This window comes from Lutjanus erythropterus, chromosome 2 (genome assembly GCF_056507025.1).
Source record: "Lutjanus erythropterus isolate fLutEry1 chromosome 2, fLutEry1.hap2, whole genome shotgun sequence".
NCBI classification, from domain to species: Eukaryota; Metazoa; Chordata; class Actinopteri; order Lutjaniformes; family Lutjanidae; genus Lutjanus; species Lutjanus erythropterus.
This window is the reverse complement of record NC_139318.1, coordinates 21,554,884-21,579,549: the sequence shown is the minus strand read 5'-3', so window position 1 is coordinate 21,579,549 and position 24,666 is coordinate 21,554,884. Positions and strand designations below refer to the sequence as shown.

Below are 24,666 nucleotides of genomic sequence, written 5' to 3'. Positions count from 1 at the left end.
ACGTTCATGACGGATGTAAACAAGGGCAGAACTGGGAAACACTGAAAGATGCCCTGATTGTTTTAGACTTAATGATTAATTAAACAACAGATAAAGTAAGGCTTAATATTAAAATGTTTGGTGCTAAACATTAAAAATGTGTGGCAGGTGGCCAACAGCAGCAGAAGACCATTATTAGCTCCTGTGAACAAAGGTGATGAATCACAAAACTGGACATTTGTGAAAAAACAAACATGAGTACATCCTGTCTCCAGTACAGGCTGATATCATGATGTGCAGAGTGTTTCCTCAGCACACGGTTAGCAGCATTGAGCGACACATGAACACCAGAATCTTTAACATTTCCTGCCAATCAGGGAGACACCTCGTGGACGCAATTATTCCTCATTCAAATGAATATCCCAGCAGCATTTGGAGTCCAACATGGATCCAATAAGGCGTTTTCTCAGTGACCTGCAGAGCCTACAGACATGTGACACCTCTGGGATGAGGTGCTGAAGTGTGAATGTATCTCCACAACCTGGAGAGTCAGCATGAACACATACATACAACATATACGTGGAACATTTCCAAGACCTACACCTGAATCCTACAAACACGTGTATTATCTGACAAAAGATTCAGTTTGGATTAGCACATTGGGTCAAATGCTTAAAAGCAGTTTGGTTGTTAAGCCCACTTACAACATCAATCAAGTTCTTGTATCGGTTTATGTCAGTTTAAAAAAAAAAGAAAAAAAAGAAAATGAAAAACAGTATGGCAGCTTTAAAGTTAAAACCCTCTGAAAGTTGTTGCCAGAACTAACAGCCTATTGTTATGTTTTTATGAATAATTCATAATGTGTAAGTCTGCAGAGATCCCTGTCGTAAGTGTAGTATGAATTGACATCACAAGCAGCGCCTTTCTCTCTACAGTTTTGGTAAAAAGGCAGGTTTCACAAAAAGAAAACTATTCTTTACTTAACTTGATCTTGACACAAGAATCAGGGGAAACAGTCAAAAGCTTTCTACTTCAACAGTCTTAAATTGCAAAAAAATCAATTCATTAAAAAAAATAATAAAATTAAAAAGCGTTTAAGGTTTGTGCCAATCAATGGTTGATTTCAACATACAGCAAAATCACAAAGAACCATAGAAAACCATAGAAAAGACAAAGGTATTTGATTTTGATTTTCAAATATACCTGAGAGCAGCAAATATTAGTTACAGTATGGCTTCATTTCCAACATATTCAGATGGTGGAGTTGTAATAAATTTCCTTCTACACCATATTTAGTCCTCAGCTGTTCCTGTCTTGACTGGGTTTAATACTCAAGAGAATTGCTCTACACTGTTTTCCCTTTTTGAGACATTTGCTACCCATGTCATCCAAAATACATAATGATTCACAGAAAATACATTCAATATCATGACCTCAAATGTCTTCAGAGTTCAACTTATCAAGAGGCTCCACTCAGTTTGGCATGTAGGAGAGGCAAACTGTAACATACATGCTTGAAGAATGTATGTAGTTACACTGAGACACCAAATATCTATATACTGGAAAAACACATTCAAAGCAAGTCACTGTTGGTCTAAATCTGTTCTGGGTTCTTCCCCTGACATGATCTTGATTTATCCCCAAGATTTTGGGTGATTATGATTGTATTTAACGACAGTATATCATCTACAATTATGTTCAATTTATACCTGATTAAAAAAAAGGACGACAGCTAGTTATAACAATCAACCTGGATTTGTAATTTTCTTTTTAAAACAGCTTACTCAAGTATCACAATTGAAGGTCATAATGATGGTTTGTATTTAATTGCCACAAATTTTTATTATATTTAATGATCCCATAATTCCTAATGCATGTGGCTTGCACAGTTGCCAGTAAGCTGTAATGACTTTGTCAGAACAAGTACACACACTCGTACAGGACAACGGCGATAAAGCAGCTAGTTTTAGTGCACTTTTTTCAGTGCAGTATGTTTTTTTTTGTGAGACTTTGTCAGAATATCGCTCTCACCACTGAGTGTCAGTATCACACCACTGACTGGAGGAAGTACAGAAAAGCACAGTGTGGCTGCAGGCTGTGAGAGAGGCACTACATATCTGCCTGCGGGCATGACAGCTGATGAGAGCGTTCACTAGTTGGCTGGGGTCTTTACATTCATTATTCTAGCGAGACCCTGTTTTTGGCATTGTATGTTATTTTATTTACTTAACTTTGTTTGGAAAACGTGTCAAAAATAGTGTTTTACCCTAACAAACCCCTGGTTCAACAACTTTCTGTGAAACCATTTCCTTTTATAGCACCTCTTTGAGGCCCACATGTGAAATAAACACGACATTATTTTGATCATTCTCACAGCATGGGGGCATCACGATCTCCCCCGACACTAGAGTGACTTTTCAAGTAACACCGTGGAGCCTATTGATATGGAGGTATTATTTAATGTCCCAGCTCCAATATGTACCAGAGCTCATTCATTCATTCATCCTTGCTCTGATTTTACCACTCAGTTTTCATTTCCTCCATGCTGCTCAGCCACTGAGGGGGTGCAGGTCCACTCTGACCTTCTCCCCTGTGCTCATCATGCCAATCGTTGGGTACAAACCTCCCACAGGTAAGGCCACTTCCCTGCGGCCCACCACTTTTCCATTTCTGGTGAAGAACACCTGTTCAAACACAAGGGGTCAGCAGAGATGATATGAATATTTGATCTTACAGCTTTAAAGAGTCTGTATTCAGTCGAATGCAAGTTGAAAAGCAGATTATAGCGTTCTGTTTTTTATTTATTCATGGTTTCCATGGCAGCAGTAAGAACAACTCATTGTTTGTGAGGTAAAATTAAAATTATTGACTTCACTAATGGAGGCTGGTTGAGCAAGAGAGATTGATATTTGGTTTATATAATACAAGGATGTCTGACAGCAAGTTAAAGCGGTAAAAATACGAGTACACTTAAACTGATATTGGGCTGTTTTTTCGGTGGTAAAAATACATTTTGTTGCTCACTCTGTCCGCAGCAGTGCATTGCTTAGCTTCTGCGCCAATAACGTCTCTGCATCAACAAACTGAGGGCATGTCGACTGCCATCTAATGTAAGTAATACAGTGACTAAATAATCCAAACTATCCCTTTAAGAGTGCCCTGGTTTTATTTTCTTGAATTTTGACAGTGTCTTACCATGACCTTCCTCCCTTCCATGTCTTCTCCTTCGTCCTCCTCCTCATCTTCGTTGTTTGCATACAAGTCATTCTGAACCTCGCTGGGCTTTGGAAACACCTCGAGGTCCCAGTCGTCTGCTTCGTCTGAGAGAACCCAGACACCGAAAAATAAGGAAAGACAGTTAGAGGTTGTACATGATGAGGCACACGGTTTTGGAAACAATACAAAAGATGCTAACCTCCGCCATCGAGGCTGTAGTCACGGGGAAACATGATGCCACAGCCCATAATGTCCCCTTCAAAGCAGCGTGGTCCAAACGGGTCCCCGACCCCGCTGCCCTGGAACAACTTTCCATCATCTATGAAGAACAACTGATCAGTGCTTCATGTCACATACATGAGAGAGTCTGATACAATCAACATCTGCTCATATTAGTATCAATGTTTTTGTTTGTTTGTGCAGTGTAAAGTATCGATCCTTTCATTTTCTGAACCACTAATCCTGTTCAGCCTACACACATTGTACAGACAGTCTCAGTCCCACTCACTCCTACAGGCATTTTAGAGTTTCCAGTTCACCTGACCTGCATGATTAGGACTGTGGGAGGAAACCAGAGCAACAAGAGGAAACCCACGCACAGACAGGGGAGAACATGTATCAGATATTGAGTTGGAACAATAATACTTCAGTTTAGTGGGAAGTGTTTTCAGCAACGCACTGTTCTGGCTGTTTCCAACAGGTGGGAGCCAAAGAAAGCTACACAGAAATCAATTATAACCTTTTAAATATTTCATTATTATTGATATTAATAATAGTGAAACATGCACAATTGTGCATTTTCTACTGTTGCTGGAAACATGAATGACAGTTTGGTGCCACAATAAAATATTGGTAACACAATAAAATATAATAAAGAATATAAGATAATAGCACTGCTCATAATCACATAATGATACTGTACATATGGATTTAATGCAGATGTTTATAGAGAAAACACATCATGCACCATCATGATCAGTCATCAAGTCATCACTTACCTGCATGATAGGCTATGGACCCTCTGCTCCAACCTGGATGTCTGTTTTTGGGGTAGTCCTGTGAAACAAAAGAGAAAGTCACATTTTATGATTTATTAACACACAAACTAGTCTGATAATTGTCTCTATCCATTTCATTATCTCCATCGGGCATAAGTGTGTGCATGGGTTAGTGACCAACAGACACCTTGCTCACATTCATGCCTCCTAAAATGTCACTTTGATGAATAAGGTTCATGGGATAATAAGTGTGTTAACATCATCTTTCATCAATTAAATCACCTCTAGACTACAGTGACTATGCAGGGAGGGTTTTTTGAAATTGATTTCCTCTAATAATAATAGCTCTACTTTAATATTGACTTTACAGTGACATGTTTGGTCTAATCCTACATGTCTAAGTAGCCATATAAACCCTTGTGAGCAGAGCACAAGTGCAACAATGACATGTACAGCAGCGGGTATGAAAATTAGGCGCTGGGCAGAGAAAGCATGAGAAGATAAGGAGGAAGGAAAACCACTGGATTAAAGAGATAAGGTGTCCATAATGACTGACTGGTGCATAGAAAACAAGACTTTTCCCTGAAGCAACAAAAGAGAAAAGGAATGCACCATAAACAATTGCTCCTTTATCCAATATGAGCAACTATTGAGCAACTGCTGACTGTTGCGCATACGTTACCCTGAGACAGAGAGACACCTTTGTTTTGATTTTTTGCAGCGAGAGGTAATGCTTCCCATCAGCAGGCTGATGCGTCTTGCAGGAGATGACGGGGGATGGAACAAAACCTCAGGAATGACCGTTTGATGGATTTATAATGCTTCACCAGAACCGCAGACACATCGAGAAAAACAATTCCCGGAAAACAATCAGCAAAATGACAGACCTCCATTCTCCACGCCGTTTGACCCGGGGGCGCAACATGCCCACACACAGTAACTAACAGCAGAGGAGTCAGGGGGAGCTAAAAGTTAAGGGCGAGAGAAACAGTGATCCACCACCTCCCAGGCGGTGAGCACCATCACAGCTGGCAAAACAGCAGTGTGATTAGCAAGACTGACACTCAAGCAATTAGCATCCAATAACCAAGAACGACGAGGGCTGCAGGTCTCAGCAGCGAGCAGCAATCTCTGAGCTGCACTTCATTTCATATCTGTCATTTAAAATGTCACAATGAGCGCATCCTGTGCAGTTATTACGCTGCTTTTATTTATATTAAACACAATGTGCACAAGTTCATGATGATGTGTCAACATCCAACAAGTCGTCTCTTAGACCCAACTTATTTACAAAATATGGATCATCATTCACTGTCATCATTTCAGATTAAAATCACCTAACTGAGCCAAATTAATTGGGATATATAAACTTTAATTGCTTAGCCTGAGGAATTCATGCATACTTTTAATTCTTTTCTGTTTATTCTGTCTTGTGTACAGTAACTGATTGCATGGAAAGAGGAAGTAGAATTACCACCAACCAGTAAAGCTGCAGTTTACACGTCTGTCCAGACTCATATAATGTATATAGTGAAGATTTTGAAGGAATTTAATAAAGAGTATTAAATGTAGTTTTTGGCAAAATGTAATTTTAGAGATGTAATTCCAGTGAATAATTTCCAGTGAGAAACAGGCCGTCTTCCCTTAGAGGGAACATTATGATGTCACAGTGAACTTGACCTTTTGGATATGAAATGTTTTATCCTATTAGATATTTGTGTGAAATGTAGTCATAATTAGTACAATAATTTTAATGTTTTGTGGGGTCACATTGACCTTGACCTTTGACCTCCAAATTCTAATCAAGTTTAAAGAAATGTCTTTATTTGTTCCTGAGAGATCACAGTCATGAGAATGAGACGGCTGCAGGGTCACAGACCCTTTTGAACTCCAAATTCTAATCATTACATTGTTGAGTCCATGTTGATGTTTGTGCCAAGTTTAAAGAAATATCGTCCAGGTGTTCCTGAGATATGACATTCACCAGAATGTGACTGATGTGAGGTCATAGAGACCTTTGTCCTCCAAAATCTGATCAGTTAAACCTTGAGCCCGAGTGAACGTTTGTGCCAAGTTTTGTCAATGTGTTGTTGTGATGTCGTGTTCACAAGAATGGGGCGGACAGACAACCTGAAAACATAATGCCTCTAGCTGCAGCTGTCGCCAGCAGAAAGGCATAATCAAGAAGCAACAGAAAGAAACTGACACAATGCTACGATCTCACTTTATCTCATAGGTAACCTTTCACATGCTTGACTGCACTTTTCTACTTAACATGGCAGATTAGCATGTAAATGGAACAACCTGCTTTCTGTGGAAAACCAGATGTGGGGATGAAATGAGACAATATTTATTCTGTTGTTAGCTTTTCCTCTTTCGGTCATTCATCACTCAGACTGGAAACAGTGAGAGCAGCGGTGCACATGATGGAGAGCAATGACGAGGTGTGAGGTGGGGGAGAGGTTTTCTTTACCAACAGATAACCACTGAGTGTGTACAGTAAGTAATCCGGCGTGTCAAAGGTAATGACATGTGATCATTATGGTTGTGACTGAAAAGAGGATCGTCTTACCCTGCGTGCGAGCCCCAGGGCGATGTAACACTTCTCTCCAGCATCTGTGATCTCTAGTTCATAGTAGTGGAAGCGTGTGTTGAGAGGCCGACGAGCCTGAGCCAAGCCCACGTCCACGATGCTCTTCCCTTTACCCACATACTCCAGCAGCTGTGGAAATAATCCAGATGAATACAGGCTATGACTGAACACAGAAACTGGATTTGAGTCTGTAATCATTTGTTAGCATCTTAGCATGAGAACACAATATAGAATTTAGATGAAAGCATAATTTAGGTTTCTGTTCATACTTAAAAATTATCCTTGGACACTTATTTGAAGTATATTTAAAGTAACACCAATCAGTATTTTTATATTAACAAATAATCAATAGCTATGTGGCTTTTAGCATCTTTTAGCTGGTTTTGATTTTCCAGTCCACATTAAGGCGGCTGTTTTCAGTTAAAAAAAACTGACAAATAGACTGTGCTTCCTTCACCACTCCAAACAGCTGACAGTCAAAGTTAGCGACTAGTTAGCTTGTGAACATAGTGAAGCATCTAGCGGGTAAAGAGTAGGGGTGTCATGTTTTCAATTATAAATTAAAAATAGATCAAAATCAAAAGCAGGATTGGTAATTCTCCCAATATGTTTTTTTTTTCTCTCTGCCTCTGCCTGCCAGTGCATGTCTAACAAAAATACAAAACAGTACAACCCTTCAGAGATAACACACTGTAGCTTATTGGTAACCTACAGCTGCACTCTTTTATATTTTAAAGAATATTTTAAAATGTAAATGACAGTTGTCAGAACATTAAACAAATAATCTGTTGAGCTTTACAAATTAAGACTCAATAGTCTAACAACTGCATAATCATCAGAAATCCAACTGAATTGTAACCTTAAAATAAAGTCAAATCAAAGCCAAGACACTGCTTGTAAAGAGACATATTTCTCTCAGGAGTTAAAGGAAGAGTGAATATTGGATTTACATTTGTGCTGCGTAAAACTTGACTGCTGTTAAAGATATTGCAACAAATTTTTCAGCGTTGTTTATTCAGCCTGTTGTGATGCCCCAAATTCACCAAAAACATCAATGTCTGAAGCTATAAAGCAAGACTATATGTCTTTTGAAAGAAGGTATAACATAATCGTAGCCTAGAGGAGAAAAGTTGTATTCATAAGCCAGAAAACACACCTTTGCTCAGTTCAATAAATTCACAGCTTTTGCCTTTACAGCCTTACCTGGTCTAATATGACCATTAGCTTATGGTGGCTAATGTTAGCCTACTGATGTTAAATAGATAGGGTTACTGAGTCATTTAGCTACCTTAATGAACCTTATTTATTTGAGTTACTGTTACACATCATTTTAGCATAAAATAAAGTTACACAGGGTCCCTTTAAGCTGCCTGTATGTCCCTCCTGCCCCATTTCCAGGGTAGCTTCTGTTCCACTAACCTCCATAATTCAGTGCACTACATGCACTACAATACACTGTCTTTGTTTTGTTCAACAGCTCAAACTGTGTGTGTGTTCTCTCTAATTACTTAAATAAATAAATTCAACCACTGCCTTCGAGTAGTGAAGACGGATGTTAAACTGTATGTTTTGGCGTGTCAACGAAACCGGAGGAAGAGTTTAATCAAATTGTTTTAATGAGTCAAAAGCTGCTGCATTTCACTACTAGTGAGAACATGGCTGATTTTGCTCTGGCCTGGCTGCTGCTCCCCTCTCAGGTTGGCAGAGACAGGAGTTGAATAACAGGAGAGAGCATGTTTTATTCACACATTATCCTATTAGGGATGTTAGATGATAAGATGAAAAAAAAAAATAGGTCGCAACGTCATCCAATTCTTTCTTTCCTGGAAAAATAGGGCAGGATTTGGATTTGTCATCCCTGCACCGTATTGCTGGGGTACTAAAAGCAAACCTACAGCAACAGAGATAACAGAACTGTTTACTACACGCAGCAGAGGAAATCAACACCGCCAAAGCTGAATCCTTTCACAGAATGACCTTCATAAATGTCACGAACACATGGGACCACAATACAGCCATCTGAAGATAACAGTGAAAACAAAAGACTTTCATACTCCATGAGTGTCAAGGCCCAACATTTCATTACTAACATGGCTGCCAGTTTGCTGAGTTAAATTCACTCTTCTTCTCGTATGAACTCTCAAACAGCAAGTTTAATGAGATCTAAAAAACTGACAAATAGTGTTCGATCTCATTAAACTCAACCACTGTCACTTGACCAATAAGAACACGATCAGGTTTAGTAGCTTAAATCTTACATTGTGCTCCTATTTAAAGAAATAAGATATAATTTAAGTCTCATTTAACAGCCTTTGGTAAATTGTCCTGTGTGTTTACAATGACATTTACACAGCCATATGACATCATTCAGACAGACTACATTATTAATACCAGTTTGTACATTCACACAAACATTCTGTTTCATCTTATTTTATTTGATGCCATGTATGGCCCTATGTAAATATGTGTGAGAACATTATGAGAACTTATGCCCCCGTCACCCTACGATGTATTTTATTGATTCTAAAGTAACATATACATACTGTAGAATTATACACATACCAGTATATGTATGTGTCTATACCCAAAGAACAAAAATACAGGACACCTGAACAAAATCTCCAGAACAACAAACCGAAGATTTAACACGCACATAAACGACTCCTACCAGGTCAAAAGGAGAAAAAGTGAATACAAATAAAAAAGAAATAATTGAGCCTCAGTCTAAGCATGTCATATATTAATGTACAAATGTTGTAAAATAAATAAAAAACCTGTGATGGATGTGGACATTGCAGGGGGATACCTATATATCTCCAGGTGCTTCCATCATATGTGCTGAGTCTGTCCTCTCAAGATAACATATGAGGGGACTCCAGGTGTCCTGAAGAGTGATTGATTATCCCTGATGGTATATGTAATATTTTATTTTTTTTATAAGGAGGACATAGGTGCAGATAATTCAGAAATCCATATACCTTATTTACCGACCTTTTTCCATGACAGAGCAATAATTCCTTTGGCTAATGACTTGTGTTTTCTTAATACGCCTCCTTCTCTTCCTTTTCTGTCAACATGTAAGCACAATTTTGAAAGGTAAACAGTCTCTCCGGTGCTGTAACTGCAGCTGACCTCATTTGGATGAAAGCTGATAGTAAATCACTAGCTATTCTCTAAACAGCTGTGCCAGTTTCAGTTTATTTGTGGGCAAAATTGGATTTTGTGCGTCTTAATAAAGAGTAATAACACACCTGCATATCAGCATTTAAAACCTTTGTCCTATACCTGACTAGGGCTGCGCAATGTGCTGACATATATCAAGTGACGGCTTTAAATTTAATATTATGTTCTACTGTTTACTTCATTGTATTGCAAACGGCGTTTTTACAGCATTATTTTCTGCCATTTGGATGACGCTTTGCATTCTTCCACACAGTACAGATGCAGGCAGGAAATTTGCATGAAGACAACACAAACAAACATGAAGGACAGTGAACATGAAACAGTGTGTTATATGTTTGGTTTTGATATTTTTGACCAGTCACATTTAGGCCTACATTTATTGTGTTTGCAACTATACTTGTTTTTACTGACCTTTTAATATTTTATACGTTAATATTTTATATTTTGTTAGATGCTTAATTGAACATTTGCACAAAGTTTCTAAATAAAAGGAGAAAAATAATCAAATATGACAACATTTTATTTGTCAAGTATGCAATTCAAAATATAATAATAAAATAGGCCTTTCCATGTGGTAATTTATTATGAAAGAAAATGCATTATATCGTAAAACATCGTCTCGTCTGCCTGACCTTATTTATTACACAAACAACTCCAGCAAACCAAACACTTCAAACGGAGTACAATTACAAGACATACCAAACCAAATTGAAAGAAATCCTGTGAGATCCAGAGAAACGGTACACAAAACATATATTATTTGTTATAAAATTTTAACAGGTTGAATGATAATTAATCAATTAATGATCAATCATTAACATCCTTAGTTTGGACAAATTGACAGAAACTGCAAATGAGGCTAAAATAGATAAAGAGAAACAAGAATGTATAACAGTGAGCAGGGGTGTAATAGTAAGTACAACAGTGGGTACAGTTGATCTGAAAATAGATGAGTAAACTCTCAGCCTTAAAGAGGGGGATAAACTAAGTTTACTTGGGTTTATCCTCCAGTACGCCCCTGGTTGGAAGTCACAAACACTGTAATCCTGAACATAAACATCACAATAAAACTTCAATAACAAAGCATACACTGCTCTGTCTCTCCTGAGCCTTGAACTCCCACTTCTTGCTTTGTTACTGACATGTTTTTCTGTCCTGACAGCTCTTATGTAGTGTTACGACGTGCACATGTGTAATTGATGAGTTTCAGGGAGATCAGACTGCGGTTTGTGGGCCCTGCATTCATACAGGACAGGGCCAAATTTGTAGAAATAAAGGATAATTAAATGTGCGGGTGGCACACAGGTTGCTCGCTCCTGCCTCAAGGCTGTTCAGCTGTGATCCCCTCCCATCCCTTTCCATTCAGGTTTTGTGCCTATCAACGGCTGAGTCAAAAACAAACACTGCAGTCCTGCCGTCACAGGGAGGGGTGGACACCCAACAAGAGAGAGACGACGGGGTCAAGGAGTACTTCAGACAAAATAGTGTTTACAGTATTTATATTTCTCTCCTAATTGGATATTTAGGAAAAGCTAATTTACTTGAAAATTTCTGTATTGAGTATATGAGATTTGATCAGACCTTAGAATCTAAATGTGCAGGTGTATGTAAATATAGCTTTGTCAAGGTATGTGTATATTTACTGCACGCATTTTGCATTTTTAGGAGAATAGGGAAGCACGGGAGTGGCTAGGCCTCCTGGGGAAGCTTTTGTCTGTGTATAAGTGAGTGTCTTTGTTTCCTGAAAAATTTGCACTTTGCATTATTGATCATACGTATTGATTTTTCTGGTTTTGGATTTGACAGATCCACTAATTCTCCATAGGGTTACTCCTTTGTTTGCCTCTGATCTGCCAAGGTAGATAGTAACAGAGCAGCCATAACAGAGCCGGGTTGACATCTGTGTAAAAAGGCCGGCATGACGGGTCAGGACACTGTTTAGTTGCACATTCACTGCATTGTGACTGTATTCTTAAAATTACAAACTTATTATTATTCTGTTTTAAGCAGAGAGAGGGAGACAGACGAGTGGACACTTTTTACAACGCTGGCACAGCAAAGAAGAAGAAGAAGGCAGACTTGTGAAGGCTCTTTATGCGTCAGCTCTTGTATACCACCACCAATGCATATGGGTAGGGTTAAGGATATGGTTAGGGTTCTTCATACACTCTGTGTTGACAAATAACACCACCACCAATTTCAAATTGGAGTATGCAGCAGTACAAGAAATTTCATCTTTTCTTATCCCTCACATTCTTCTCAAAACCTGTCAAAACCTGGCACCTACATTACACACAACGCCACTCTGACTGCCAACAGTTCAGTTGGAGTTTTGGGTGTGTTATTTGCGGCTAATGTAGCCTCTAGCCTCAAGCAGAGATGAGGAGCAGGCTACAGAAATCTGATAAGCACACTTCTTTCTAACTTCACACCCCCAGATTTGGAAAAGTTTTCATGTTCAGAACCAACAAACACAGACTCAGGTGACATCACTTGAGTAAATCTATCAGATTTCACACTTTTTTTTTGCTTATGCACATTTACTCTTCAAGACCTATAAACGGACATTGATATGTAAAATCAGTTGAGTTCCCCTTTAAGAATTTGGGATATTTTAAGTACATGGATATTTATTTTTTACAGTATGAGCGGGACTTAATGGGCAAACCACTGAATGAAGTTTATGAGTGAGGGAGTGACAAACAAGCTGTATCTGCTTTGCAATGCGATTAAGGAGTCAAGCTTCGAACCCCAGTTGGCAGCCGACCTCGACTGAAGCTTTCTGATATATTCCAGACCAATAATGTAGGGTATGCAGATTCTCTCTCTGCCTCATCCTCCCACTGATACCAGCCAATCGTTACACAGCGTGAACCTTCACAAGGGAGACAACCTGTCACATATTTTAAAAAAATATTTCTCTGGGCTTTTTGTGCCTTTATTTAATAGGACAGCTGAAGATATGATGGGAAAGGGGGAGAGAGAGTGGGGGTATGATACACAGCTACAAGCTGCAGGTTGGAATCAAACTGGGGGCTGCTGCAGAGGACACAGTTCATGGGGTACATGCTCTGCCAACTGAAACAAACGTTTTATGTTTACCTTTAATACCCCTGAACTGCAGACCTGCTCAGAGTAGAATTAAAAATCTGGTAATCACCCACTGTCACATCAACTGTTGGTCTGTGAACTACTGTTTTGAAGCCTCAAGTCTGGCATTATTGCTGTCTTCTTCTTGTTTTTTTTTGGAGCCAGAAGTGACAGGATACGCAACTGCAATACCTCTATCCTGACTGGATTTGTTGATTTGCTTTGTTGTCTATGTTACTCTAAATAGGACCATAATTTACAAAACGAACATCACACTGTACTGACTGAGACCATAAACTCGTTAGGAAACTGTTTAGTAATACAAATCAAATGAGAGGTAGGGTCATTTTGTCATAAGCCTACATAAAATCAGACTTGTCTTTGCAACCAGTAGAGTCGCCCCCTGTCGGCCATTAAAAAGAATGCAGTTTTAAGGTGCGTTTCACTTTTCAGATCCGGATGTTCTGTCCACTATTGTCTACTGTAAAAGTTTAAGAGTAAAAATGTTTTTTTTCTCTCTCTGAAACAGGACTTACCGTGCCGGTCACCTTGACGTCATGGAGACGGCCCCAGTCCTCTTCATGACTGTCCACTATCATCTGTCCATCATCCTCCTCCATCCCCCATTCAGCGTTCAAGTCCAGTAGCACTTCTTCCCCCAGGGAGTGCATTCCCACAGCAGGGTAGAGAGCATCAGGGGATGCTGGGATTTCTACACTGCCAACCTGAGCAAAAATTCAGACACAGTATTGTTTAGGGGAAAGTATCCGGGAACTATGAATAAATTTACTTGTAAAAATGAATAAAAATACATTCTGTCTGAGGTAAAATGGTGGTAATGGAGCACTTACTTCTTTGCCATTCTTAGTAAAAAACACTGTTAACTGTCCATCCTCAGAGTCCAGCGATATTCCACAGCCAATTCTGTCACCTCTGCAGCATTTTGGACCAAACTGCTGTCCTACAGTGCTGCCATTATACAGCCTGAGGAAAGACAAGTAAGGAGAGCTTCAGTGGCTGATCATTAAGGCTCATTATCTTCAGATTTTGCAGATAGAGAGCGAAATGTCAGAGGACACCAGAAACAGAAAATGAAGTTTAAAAAAATGGTTCATAATCAGCAGCTCATTTGTGTTATCTCCCTCTAAGTAGGTAATAAATTACACTGTAAATATTTACACGACCTGGTGTTTGTACCGCAAATTGCTTTGTATTTTTACCTTGATTTTTATATTATTCTACCACGAAATGAAACATTCTCATATCCAGCCAGAGACCTCTGCGCCCTCCGATCATTTTCTATTATCTCTTTCTATTTATTTATTGAATTATTAATTTATTTGGATCCCCATTAGCCACTACCAAGGTGGCAACTACTCTTGCTGGGGTCCAGACAAGTAAACATTACATAATAATTTAGAGCAATTAAAAATCTAAGGCAAAAGGGAACAAAACAAACAAACAAAAATGGACCCATCAGAGAATGTGTGCTGTTGGTCTGACTTTTTTTTAGGGTAAGTGTTACCGTGTTGTTTTGAATTCACATAAATTGAAAGTACTGTATATTATCATCATAAACACCAGGAAAGAGAGAGAAAACCTTCACAAGGTAGATAACCAAACATGTACAACAAATCCATACAATACAATTTGTTGTATAGCTACAGTAACTACAAAGAGACAGTCAGACAGAAATGTGTAGCTTCTCTAACCTTTATCCAGTTCCTAAAATGTCAGACCAGGTATTATCCTCCCACGCTGAAATTAAAACTAGTTTTTGAGAACCATACATGAAATATGCATGTTTCCTCAGCTAGGACTTTCCCAGATTCATTTCAAGTGAACTTTCATAAGCTGACATTGAAAGCAGCATGAAAGGATCTCTTGTTGGTCAGCATGGGCAGGAGGAATGACTACGGCAAGAAAAATCTGTTTCAACAGGCATATTATTTTAAGGCGAGACGAACATGAGATGCAGGATATTTTATACATAATTCTGCTGCATCTTCATGTCATGTTTTATTAATAACATGTTCAGTTTACAGTATATGTAAAAAGAAAGTCACATACTTGCCATCATCAGCATGAAAAGCCACAGAGTTTGGGAGCCAGCCCGGCTGATGGTCCAGCTTGTAGAACTGAGGCACCAAACCAACAGCAATCATTCCTCTCACCCCCGTATCGACAATGGTCACCTGTAAAGACCACAGGTTGAACTATCACCAAGAAACAAAAGAAAAAAGCTGATTATGCTAGGGATGAAACTGTAATCAAACCTAGTTTACCTCAGTTTAATTGGAAGACTGTCATTAAATTCTCCAAACAACCTGAGGCATGAGCATCAAAACATAGCCAGTGGCTTTAGATACTAAAAGTCCTATGTGTCAGATTTAAGGGGATTTATTGACAGAATATGGCAGAAAGGAAATTTAGTGTTCAAAAGTTGGTTTTCATAGGTGTATAATCACCTGAAAATAAGAGTCATGCTTTTGTTGCCTTAGAATGAGTCATTTATATCTATAGAGGGAGCGTATCCTCTTTCACGGATGCCAATGTATTGACTCACCATGTTTCTATTGTGACCCAGAACAGACAAACGAAATACCAGCTCTAAATATGGCATTTCAGGATTTTCGCAAGTTTCTGGCCAAAGTAGTTTTTCCTACATGCTTGGAAGGGGAGGGTCAGGTGAGCGGTATTCAGTTGGTTGCAATCTACAACCTCGCCGCTACATGCCACTAAATCCCACACACAGGTCAGTATTTCTTCTAAATAATGTGCTGAGTGATTTTATTCTTTCTCTGATTCATCTGAGGATGCCAACTCTGAATTTAAAAGATGCTATTTTAACATCCAAGGCAACAAACGTCATTAATGACTCATTACAAATTATGTGGAAGGCTTTTATATTGATAGACAGAAAAAGCAGAATATCTGAATTTAATTTATTTTCACTTGGTTACTGTTGAGAGACGAGGGTGATTCAGTCACTGAGATAAATTAAATAATATGTGCAGTACTACTGTGTTTTGCTCACAGGTAAGCCTGTTTTAAGCAAGCAAAGCAATCACGTTTATACAGTCAACACTATGTTTCGATGAAAATTACTAAAAATCTACAGTCATGTTACCTGCCCTGTGAAGCCGTAAACTGCACAGTGAGGCCTTGAGTTAGTTTAGCGTGAGTGTTAGCATGCTACATACTGTGCTAATTAGCAAAGTACAGCTAAGGCTGATGAGAATATAATTAGTTTTGCAGCTTTTTAGTCATAAACTAAAGTACTAGACTGATAAACCTTTAGTTCTGGCATTGCTAATGGTGTCAAGGGATCCAAGGCATTAATTCTCTGCAGACCTTGAACAACTGCACAAACTTCATAGAAATCCATCTGATGGTTGTTGAGATATTTCAGAGTCAAAGTGGTGAAACACAGTCTACCACCTAGTTTTAAGTTTTACAGATTGTGTGTAGGTCTATTTGCCAAAGAAGCTCAGCCCCCCCAAACCCCCCCCCCCACACACACACATTTTTACAAGCCATTCTGCTTCATGAAATAAAAAAAAACAAAAGCACTGAAACTATATCGTATTTCTCTGTACAACACTGCATGTTGATTCAAAGTGAAAACTTTTTTTTAAAGAGCTGGCCTTCACCATTGTTATCATAACTGAATACTGACCATATGACATCATCCCCGGGGAGCCCTACATGGACACACTGCAATCGGAGCACTGCTGGCAAATCCAGGACAAGAAGAAGAGGAAATTTTCAACTTCTTTCCCATGACCTCAGCACTGGTCTCTTGAGAGGGAGAAGTAATATGTCCCTATTTTCTGTGTCAGTGTAAAACATGCAGATGAACCCTAAAATCTGCAATCACCATCCACTTTGCTATCATTTATTAGCTCACATGCCCTTTTACGCAAATGGCTTCCTCTCTCTTCCTACGTGACTCCCACAGAATGAGTCACAACAATGAAACATACGTAAGTATAAAGGTTGAGCAGGTTAGTTACTGTTTCACTACACGTCAGACCACGGGCAGGATGTGTGTGTTAGGCAAGTTTGAACACGGTTTATTCTGAGAAACAGTCACTGTCTTGGGATGTTTGTGCACTACAGTGTCTAGATTACCAAGAGCGGTGAAATAAACAAAGCAGCACACTGTTTGTAATCAGCAGTGGCTTTTATGGATCTTTGAAACCAATTTTTCAGGGCTGAGATAAGAAACCCTCTGCATCAGGTCTAATCAGTTCAACCAACAAATAAAATGCACTGCTGAAACTTTGATAAACTGTATTTGTGTATGCAGCAGCTGCAAAAGCAAGGTTTGCTCTTTTATTTGTTTTTTTACAGTATTTAGTACTGTATTGACCCTTCGTACTAGTTTTACTGGCTGCTAGTGGAGGCTGTCTCCAAATAAAGAGTCCAAATTTGACTTGTTGCTGACATTTAGCACCACATAATGTAAGCAACTGCATATTTAAGACCCCACTTTACAAGATTCTCGTTTTAAAAACTAGCTCATTAACTCCGCTAGAAACATGTAGCTAAAACATCAGGTGCTTCAAACAACTCACAAAGCTAACATTACCTTAACTAGGAGAGTTCAATCAGTAGAGTGAAGATCTCCATCAGGCAACAGATAGTGAAGCACCTACTGCAATGCCACCACAACTGCCAGATGCAACCAGCAGAGATTTGCAAAGTTTTCATTGTCTTTGTTTTTGTATAGTATAGTCTCAGGATTCTTTAAGATGCTTAGAATTTTGGATTGGGTTTGAGCCTCCTGGGTTCACCTAACTCTAAAACTTAGACTAACTCTAACTCTAAAACATGGCAGAGATATAATCAAGAGGAGAGGATTTATTCATCTCATACCGTACCTAACTTCAGTGGATCATAACATATTGGGCATGAAATCATGAAATGAAATGAAATCATGCCCAATATGTTTTATGTTATATGCCCAATATGCTGCAGATGCTCCAGTTCAAAATGAAACAAAGTTTTTTTTAAATGGATGTCAACTTTTGAGCCGATACAAAGGCCAAAGTAGGGCGTTCAACACAGTAGGTAAGCCTTATTTTAGTCAGTTAAAAGGGATGAGGAGTCAGCAGTTGGCACAAGCAGGTTTTGTACGGGTTTTTTCCCAAAACTGTGAATCACCGCAACCACAAGATGTTCTTAAGCATTAAGTAAGAAATGTGCACCAAAAAAACATCTGATTGATCCAGTAGTATGCAAGGTTAGTTGAGGATAAGCTCCAGCCCTGTTGGTCACTCACACCCCCACACATGAAACCCATCGCATGATCTCCTCCAGGTGGAGGAGAAGATAATTAGCTAGTTAGCTATAGCTGCTGAAATCTGCCCAAAGCTGACAGTTGCAAGTTAGAGATGCGATGCCTGCTTTTGTCTGCTTCTGTCTGAAATCAAGGACTTATTGTTTTAAAAATTACTGAGGACAAGTTCAAAATCTGCCTTTGTGATCATTGTTAACGACATGTGTTCAGTGCTGAATGAAGGGCTTGACTAGCATAGCAACAGTAACTAAGGCAGATGTGGCTTAGAACACCTTTTGTATGAAGTGAATCGATGTTATGAACCTGGTGACTACATTTACTGAGCTCTTCCCACTTCTTCGATCAAAAAATATATTGCCGTTTCCTCGTATTCGCAAACACTTTACAGTAAAAGTGATACAATCAAAAGACATCAAGATGTACTTTCTTAACTGTAACTGGACTTGGTAAGTTGACTGAGCAGTGTGTCAGCATCACCGTTGTTCAGGAAAGGTGTAAACTGGCAAACCTGCTCAGCATGCTTTAGTGAATCTGTTTGAACATTAACAATGATAGTTGTTATTTTTTGTGCTGACGCTTAATACTGACACTGCTCCTGACTTTGATGTAAATGATCTTGGCAAATATGAACTTGAAGAATCAGCATTATTGTGCGCCCAGTCCCAGAACACAATGTAAAAGGAGCTGCCAAGAAGTCCAACAAATCTGTTTCCAAGCTGAAAGATGTTTGTTTGTCAAATAACTGTTGGTCCCTTATGATTTCTTTTTCATTATGACTCAACAAGATGAAGACAGGCAGTCAGACACGACGGCCTGCCAAGTCTCCTCTTTATCAACACAGAATGAGAGCTGTGTCCTAAAGCCACGATAAACAATTAAGCCAGAAAGTTAACACCATCATTACAATCTACTTAGTGTACAAGAAGTAAATGTTCAAATCTAACCTAATGACATTTTTCTTACTTGGCTGAGTTTTGCTGAATTAGGTGCAAACATGTTGGCCTTTCTCTACTTTCCTTGTCTGTTCCTTAAAGACGAATATGAATGTGCTTAGAATAAAACGAGTGAAGTTTTGTTTTTATGGCCTCTGCCTGTGTGTCATGCACAGCTGTCTGCAGTGTCTCATTTAAATGTGTGGAGGTGCAAGCACTGAGTGGCTGTTTTAATCATCATTCATGTCGAGCAGACAGGACATAAACTGTCTATGATTGTGTCTGTCATACATAATTAGCATACAAAGTCTAATTGGGATGTGGAGCAGGTGATTTTCCTTTAGTAAGTTGGCTGTGAGCAGTAGTTAACACACGTGATTAGATTGTTTGATTTCTTTCTTTTTGTGAGTTTGTGGGGATATTTATCAGTTTATATGCACTGAAAATATAACAAGATGAGGATCATCTGCTGACAGTTGCATTGTGGGACAATAAATGTCCAGCAATACCACAAACAATAATTGATTTGTATGTAATATGAAAATGGGGGATATGACTAATTTGTTAGTACTTCACTGTAGAAACACACCAGTACATACAGGTATTTTCATAGTAATATAGTAGTATGTACGTATCCCTTAGCCTCTCTTTTGTTTGGATCTTCATCTATTTTTAGAATAAAGTCACTTAGGTTAAAAAAAATTGAGAAATTGGGTTGTTTCATCACACCATTTTTTTTTTTTTAAATGGATAGTTTGGATTATTTAAAGTGCGAGTATGAGTATGAGACCCTGTCCACAGCACTACACTGCTTAGCTTCCTACACTGGAACTTCGGCTGCTCCTCCAAACTGGTGGCCTCATACAAACACCACTTAAAAAAAAATACAAAATATCCCTTTAAATTAAAACTCAGATATTTGAGAAAGGTCATAAGTAACAGAACTGAAAGCCATCCAAAATGCCAATGAGCCGTCAAAATGAGACAGCTGTACAGTCAGAGCCCAGAGTGTAACTGGTGAACATGGCAGAACTAGCTCATAATTACACTGGGCTGGCAGTCAATCAACAATGAGGCTGCTACCACCTGTGAAAAACTGAACTCAGGTTAGAGTTCACTTTGGGTTCACCACTGAATATCACATTGAGAGGATAAGGAAACAAAGTACAGAATTATACTGAATCATGCAAATGTACATGTTTAATCAAGTCACTAAATAACCAGTGTAAACTGTCACGCCATATTAAAAGGCATGGATTGAAAGGAAATGATCAAGTCTTACTTCGAAATAGCGATTTCTTCTTGACAATGGCCTGGCCGCCACAAAACAGCCAACTTCATCTGAATTCCCATGATACCTACAAAAACACCCAAAAAGAAAAACAAAATATTACAATAATAATCAGTGCTGATTCAGCATGCGGAGGAAGGGCTCCAGCATGTAATGAGGGACTAAACCACACGAGTCTCAGGTTCACACTGTCATCACTGTCACCTGAGTATGTCTCCTTCTCTTAGCATCCTTTTGAGCCGCTCCCGGTATCGCACTGCTCGCACTTCACGAATTTCTCGGATGCGTCTCCTCCAGTTCAGAAAGCGATAATGAAGGTTTATGTCGTCCATGTCTGAAAATCATTACAGTCTAGGACACAGGGAAACAAATGAAAACATGTGTTACTGCTTTAGAGAATCATAAAAATCAGGCCAACTAAGATATTTATCTGAGGATAATGAGCTGTTTGGACGTATTTTTAGACTGAAATGTTCAAACAAATGTCTGCACCAGAGCAATAGGGGAAAATAGATAACTCAAAAAAAAAAAAAAAAGACAGTAACAGCACAGGTCCTCCTTAAAAACACAGCAAACATATTTGACCACAACCTGATTACCACAGTTGCCTGACAACAACAACAAGGACCTGCGTTTGAACCGCAGGCCAAACCCTTCCCGTGACGAGTTGATGCGTTTGTGTTTTTCCATTTATGTTTAATCCCACATTCCAAAGACAAGCAAAGGCCTGGACAGTGACTGTTCACTGCCAACAGGCAGGAACGTGAGTCCCCTGTTCGTGTTAGTTAGTCCCGTGATGGTCAGGTGTGGGTGTCTTCCACCAAATGTCAACTGGGACTGACTCAAGTATGGACAGGCTCTCCTGTTAATAATAAGAGTCATCCGCACTCGGTGACGTGTTTCAAGACTTTCTCTATTGCCACCCTAAAGGCCTACATCTGAACTCAATACCCTAAGTGATGTAGGGCACAAATAATTATCATTTTTTTTGTTGATTAATCTGCAGATTGTTTTCTGATGGACTCAATCGTTCAGTCTCAAACTTTTTCATGTCAAGGACCCCATTAGACCACCATCCTCCAATCTGAGTTGGACTTTGTCTTAAATGAACCAGCAAGATAGTTGATTATTGAGTCTCATTCCAAGGACAACAAATACCAATGTTTTGGATTGGTAAAGCATCTTGAGCACAGCGAAATAATAAGAAAATAAGCAATTACAGGCAGAAGGCAGGGTCTGAACAAGAGTGAAACAAGAACAAGAACAAAAACAACATGTCTACAAACTTGGAATACATAAATTAAAGAATATCTGTCATTTTTGCTGAAAATATTACTTAAACTATTCCAATATCAAAATATTTGCAGATTGTTTTATAATATGTATAATCAATTTATCATTTCAGCTTAAACTGCACAACAAATTATTGTCCAGTAATGGAATATTTATATTATTATTTATTATTCAAATAATGAAATTAAAACTACAGGTTTTTTTTTTTTTACTTTGTTTTAAACTACAAAAATGTTTAATTATCAATTTTCTTATCTGTGTCAGCCATGAGAAAAAGGCAATCATCAGTATCACCAGAAAACAAAATCTATGTCGTGCGTCCATATGTCTTATGCTTTTTCCTCCATCAAGTTATGTAATCAAAGCCAGGGTAAATAAGGTGAATACACATTTTTAAAACAGTCAGGTTTTGTTTAGAGATGCACAATAAAATGATACTGATATTGGCCTGTCATGTTATATCAGTCTATATCAGTCCAGGTGTATATTAGATGATAAATGTCAGCTATACTAATATCTGATTTGACATATTTGGTTATATCAGAGCATTTAAATTCTTCGACAAAATATATTAAAAAAACAAAGTATACATGATATAAGCAAGTTTTTATGGACTTTATTTGAAAAAAAAGAAAAATTGAAGAGTCACAGTGTTCTTTGTTTTTGTTGTAATAGTCATGTCAGTTAGATGATTGATTTAGATAGGTCACAAAAAAAAAATGTAATCATCCATCTTTGCTCACTACATCTGAGCCTTTCTTACCCTCAGGTGATAAAAACTTGTTTTTAAAATACAAAAATATCAGTTAACTCCTGCGTAGTGGTCATGAGAGGCAGGTAATTATCAGTTACCAGAATCAGCTGAAATAAATCCAAATCGTGACAATTTATTATGCTTTTTACTCTTTCAGGTTTTGTAATCAAAACCAGGGTGAATCAGAAGAACGCAGCTTTTTTTAAACAGTCAGATTTTGTAATTCCATTCAAAGTCATAACTCAGAACATAGTAGTGTAGTGTAGTGTAGTATTTCACCTGTATTTTAGCTGATTCAATGATTTATCACTACAATACAGTGGGGAGTCCCCACGAAGTAATGTTAGTTTCGTTATAGAAAGCCTGAAAATTTGTCTGTTTCTCTTAAAACATGAAATGTGACACTAAATTATTAGCTAATTCCTCAAAAGTGATAATAGAACCAAGCTACAAGCCCATATACGACGGAATAAAATAGTTTAGACTGTAACTGGTACGTGTATTGATAAAGCAAACGAATATGCGACTTCATAACGTCATTTGCTGTGTTAACGTTTCCGATCTACCCATTTACGAGCCTACCCTAAACGCAGCATCGTATTTCCCAAACTACAGGCAGGACTGTCTGTTGGCCGGCTAGCTGCTTTCAGCGACACAACGTTACCGCGCTGTGTGGCTTATAATGTTCTGAAAACGTGACTTTACCTCAGGTTATACACACACTACTGAAATACAGTTTTTGTCGTGTCGGTTCCTTACTGTTTTAAAACTTGTAACGCGTCGTCCTTCAGTTTTTCTTCCAATTTTAAGGAGTCGAAGTCTGTCAGTTTACGTCCAACCTGCGCTGACGGAAGTCCCGCCCCCTCAACCAATCACAGCACAGGATAAATACAGCGTATTTAACCTGTGCGCTGCCTTCTGTGTGTGTGTGTGTGTGTGTGTGTGTGTGTGTGTGTGTGTGTCTCGCTCTCTCTCTCTCCCTGTGTGTGTGTGTGTGTGTGTGTGTGTGGTTCAAAAGGCTTGTTTCATTGCTATTACAGTTGGTATTTTACATATATTTTTACATATATTTGGCATGAGGAGTACACGTATAGAGACAGGAAAGTATTTTAAAACCTTACAAAAAAAGAAGCAACATCGCTGCAATGTTTTTATGGATACTTATTTATTTTATGAAAAAAAATAAACTTTCGTATATTTTTGTCTACATTCTAAAAGACGTAAGATCAGTTTTACAGTCATATTTGTTGCTTTGCTTTTTACTGGGGCAGTAGTAACATGTGAGGACTTGGCTTGCACTTCATGTTACAGCACACTGACAAGACATAACACGCCTGATTTTGTACTAGATTAGACAAAAACCAGAAATAATGTGTTCTTTATTAGGCAGTAGTTATACCCTAATTTGACACCATAAATCTAACTGTACACTAATTAGACATAACAAGCCATACTTTGTATCAAATTAGACAAAAATTCAATAAAATGTTCTTTTTTAGACAGTATTAGACCCTTTATTAGACTCATATGTGACTTTATTAAAGGGCATACATTAGGGATACATTATAACAGAATTCTACTGTAAACTAAAGTGTATTGTTTCCCACTGATAGAATTGGGGCAATTAGCATATTTATGATTTCACTTTAGTATACAGTGCAGTTCTGTTGTAATGTGTCCCAAATTACAGTCTAATGAAGTCTATTAAGGATCTAACAGTGGGAAATAATACACTTTAGAGTCCAATTCTGTTGCAACGTGTCCCTAATTACCTCTAATAAAGTCTAATAAGGGTCTAATGAAAGGTTTAATACTGTCTAATAAAACATATTATTTCTACTTTCTGTCTAAACTGATACCGAATACAGCTTGGTACTTGTTTTATTAGTGTACTGTAAGATAAAGTGCAACTGGGACTTATCTTGGAAACCAGAGAATGGCTGGTTCAGGTCCAACACAGACCTCTGTACGGAGTGCAGACTGGTAACTGGAGAGGTGCCCTTGAGCAAGGCCATGAACCCCTAACTGCTTG

At 38.4% G+C, this 24,666-nt stretch overlaps 1 protein-coding gene across 1 annotated transcript; it reads right to left on the bottom strand.

The window, feature by feature from the left end:
* Positions 1–1,816: 1,816 nt before the first annotated feature.
* LOC146331524 (SPRY domain-containing protein 3-like) lies at positions 1,817–23,503 on the bottom strand. The gene is made up of 11 exons (XM_084732171.1): positions 23,394–23,503; positions 20,792–20,938; positions 20,579–20,654; positions 15,130–15,254; positions 13,911–14,043; positions 13,596–13,784; positions 6,766–6,915; positions 4,194–4,251; positions 3,395–3,514; positions 3,175–3,299; positions 1,817–2,663 (listed from the first exon to the last, which is right to left on the bottom strand). Exons 2-11 carry the CDS (start codon positions 20,917–20,919, stop codon positions 2,529–2,531), a joined length of 1,239 nt encoding a protein of 412 aa, XP_084588297.1. The 5' UTR covers positions 20,920–20,938; positions 23,394–23,503; the 3' UTR covers positions 1,817–2,528.
* Between the last annotated feature and the right edge of the window lie 1,163 nt (positions 23,504–24,666).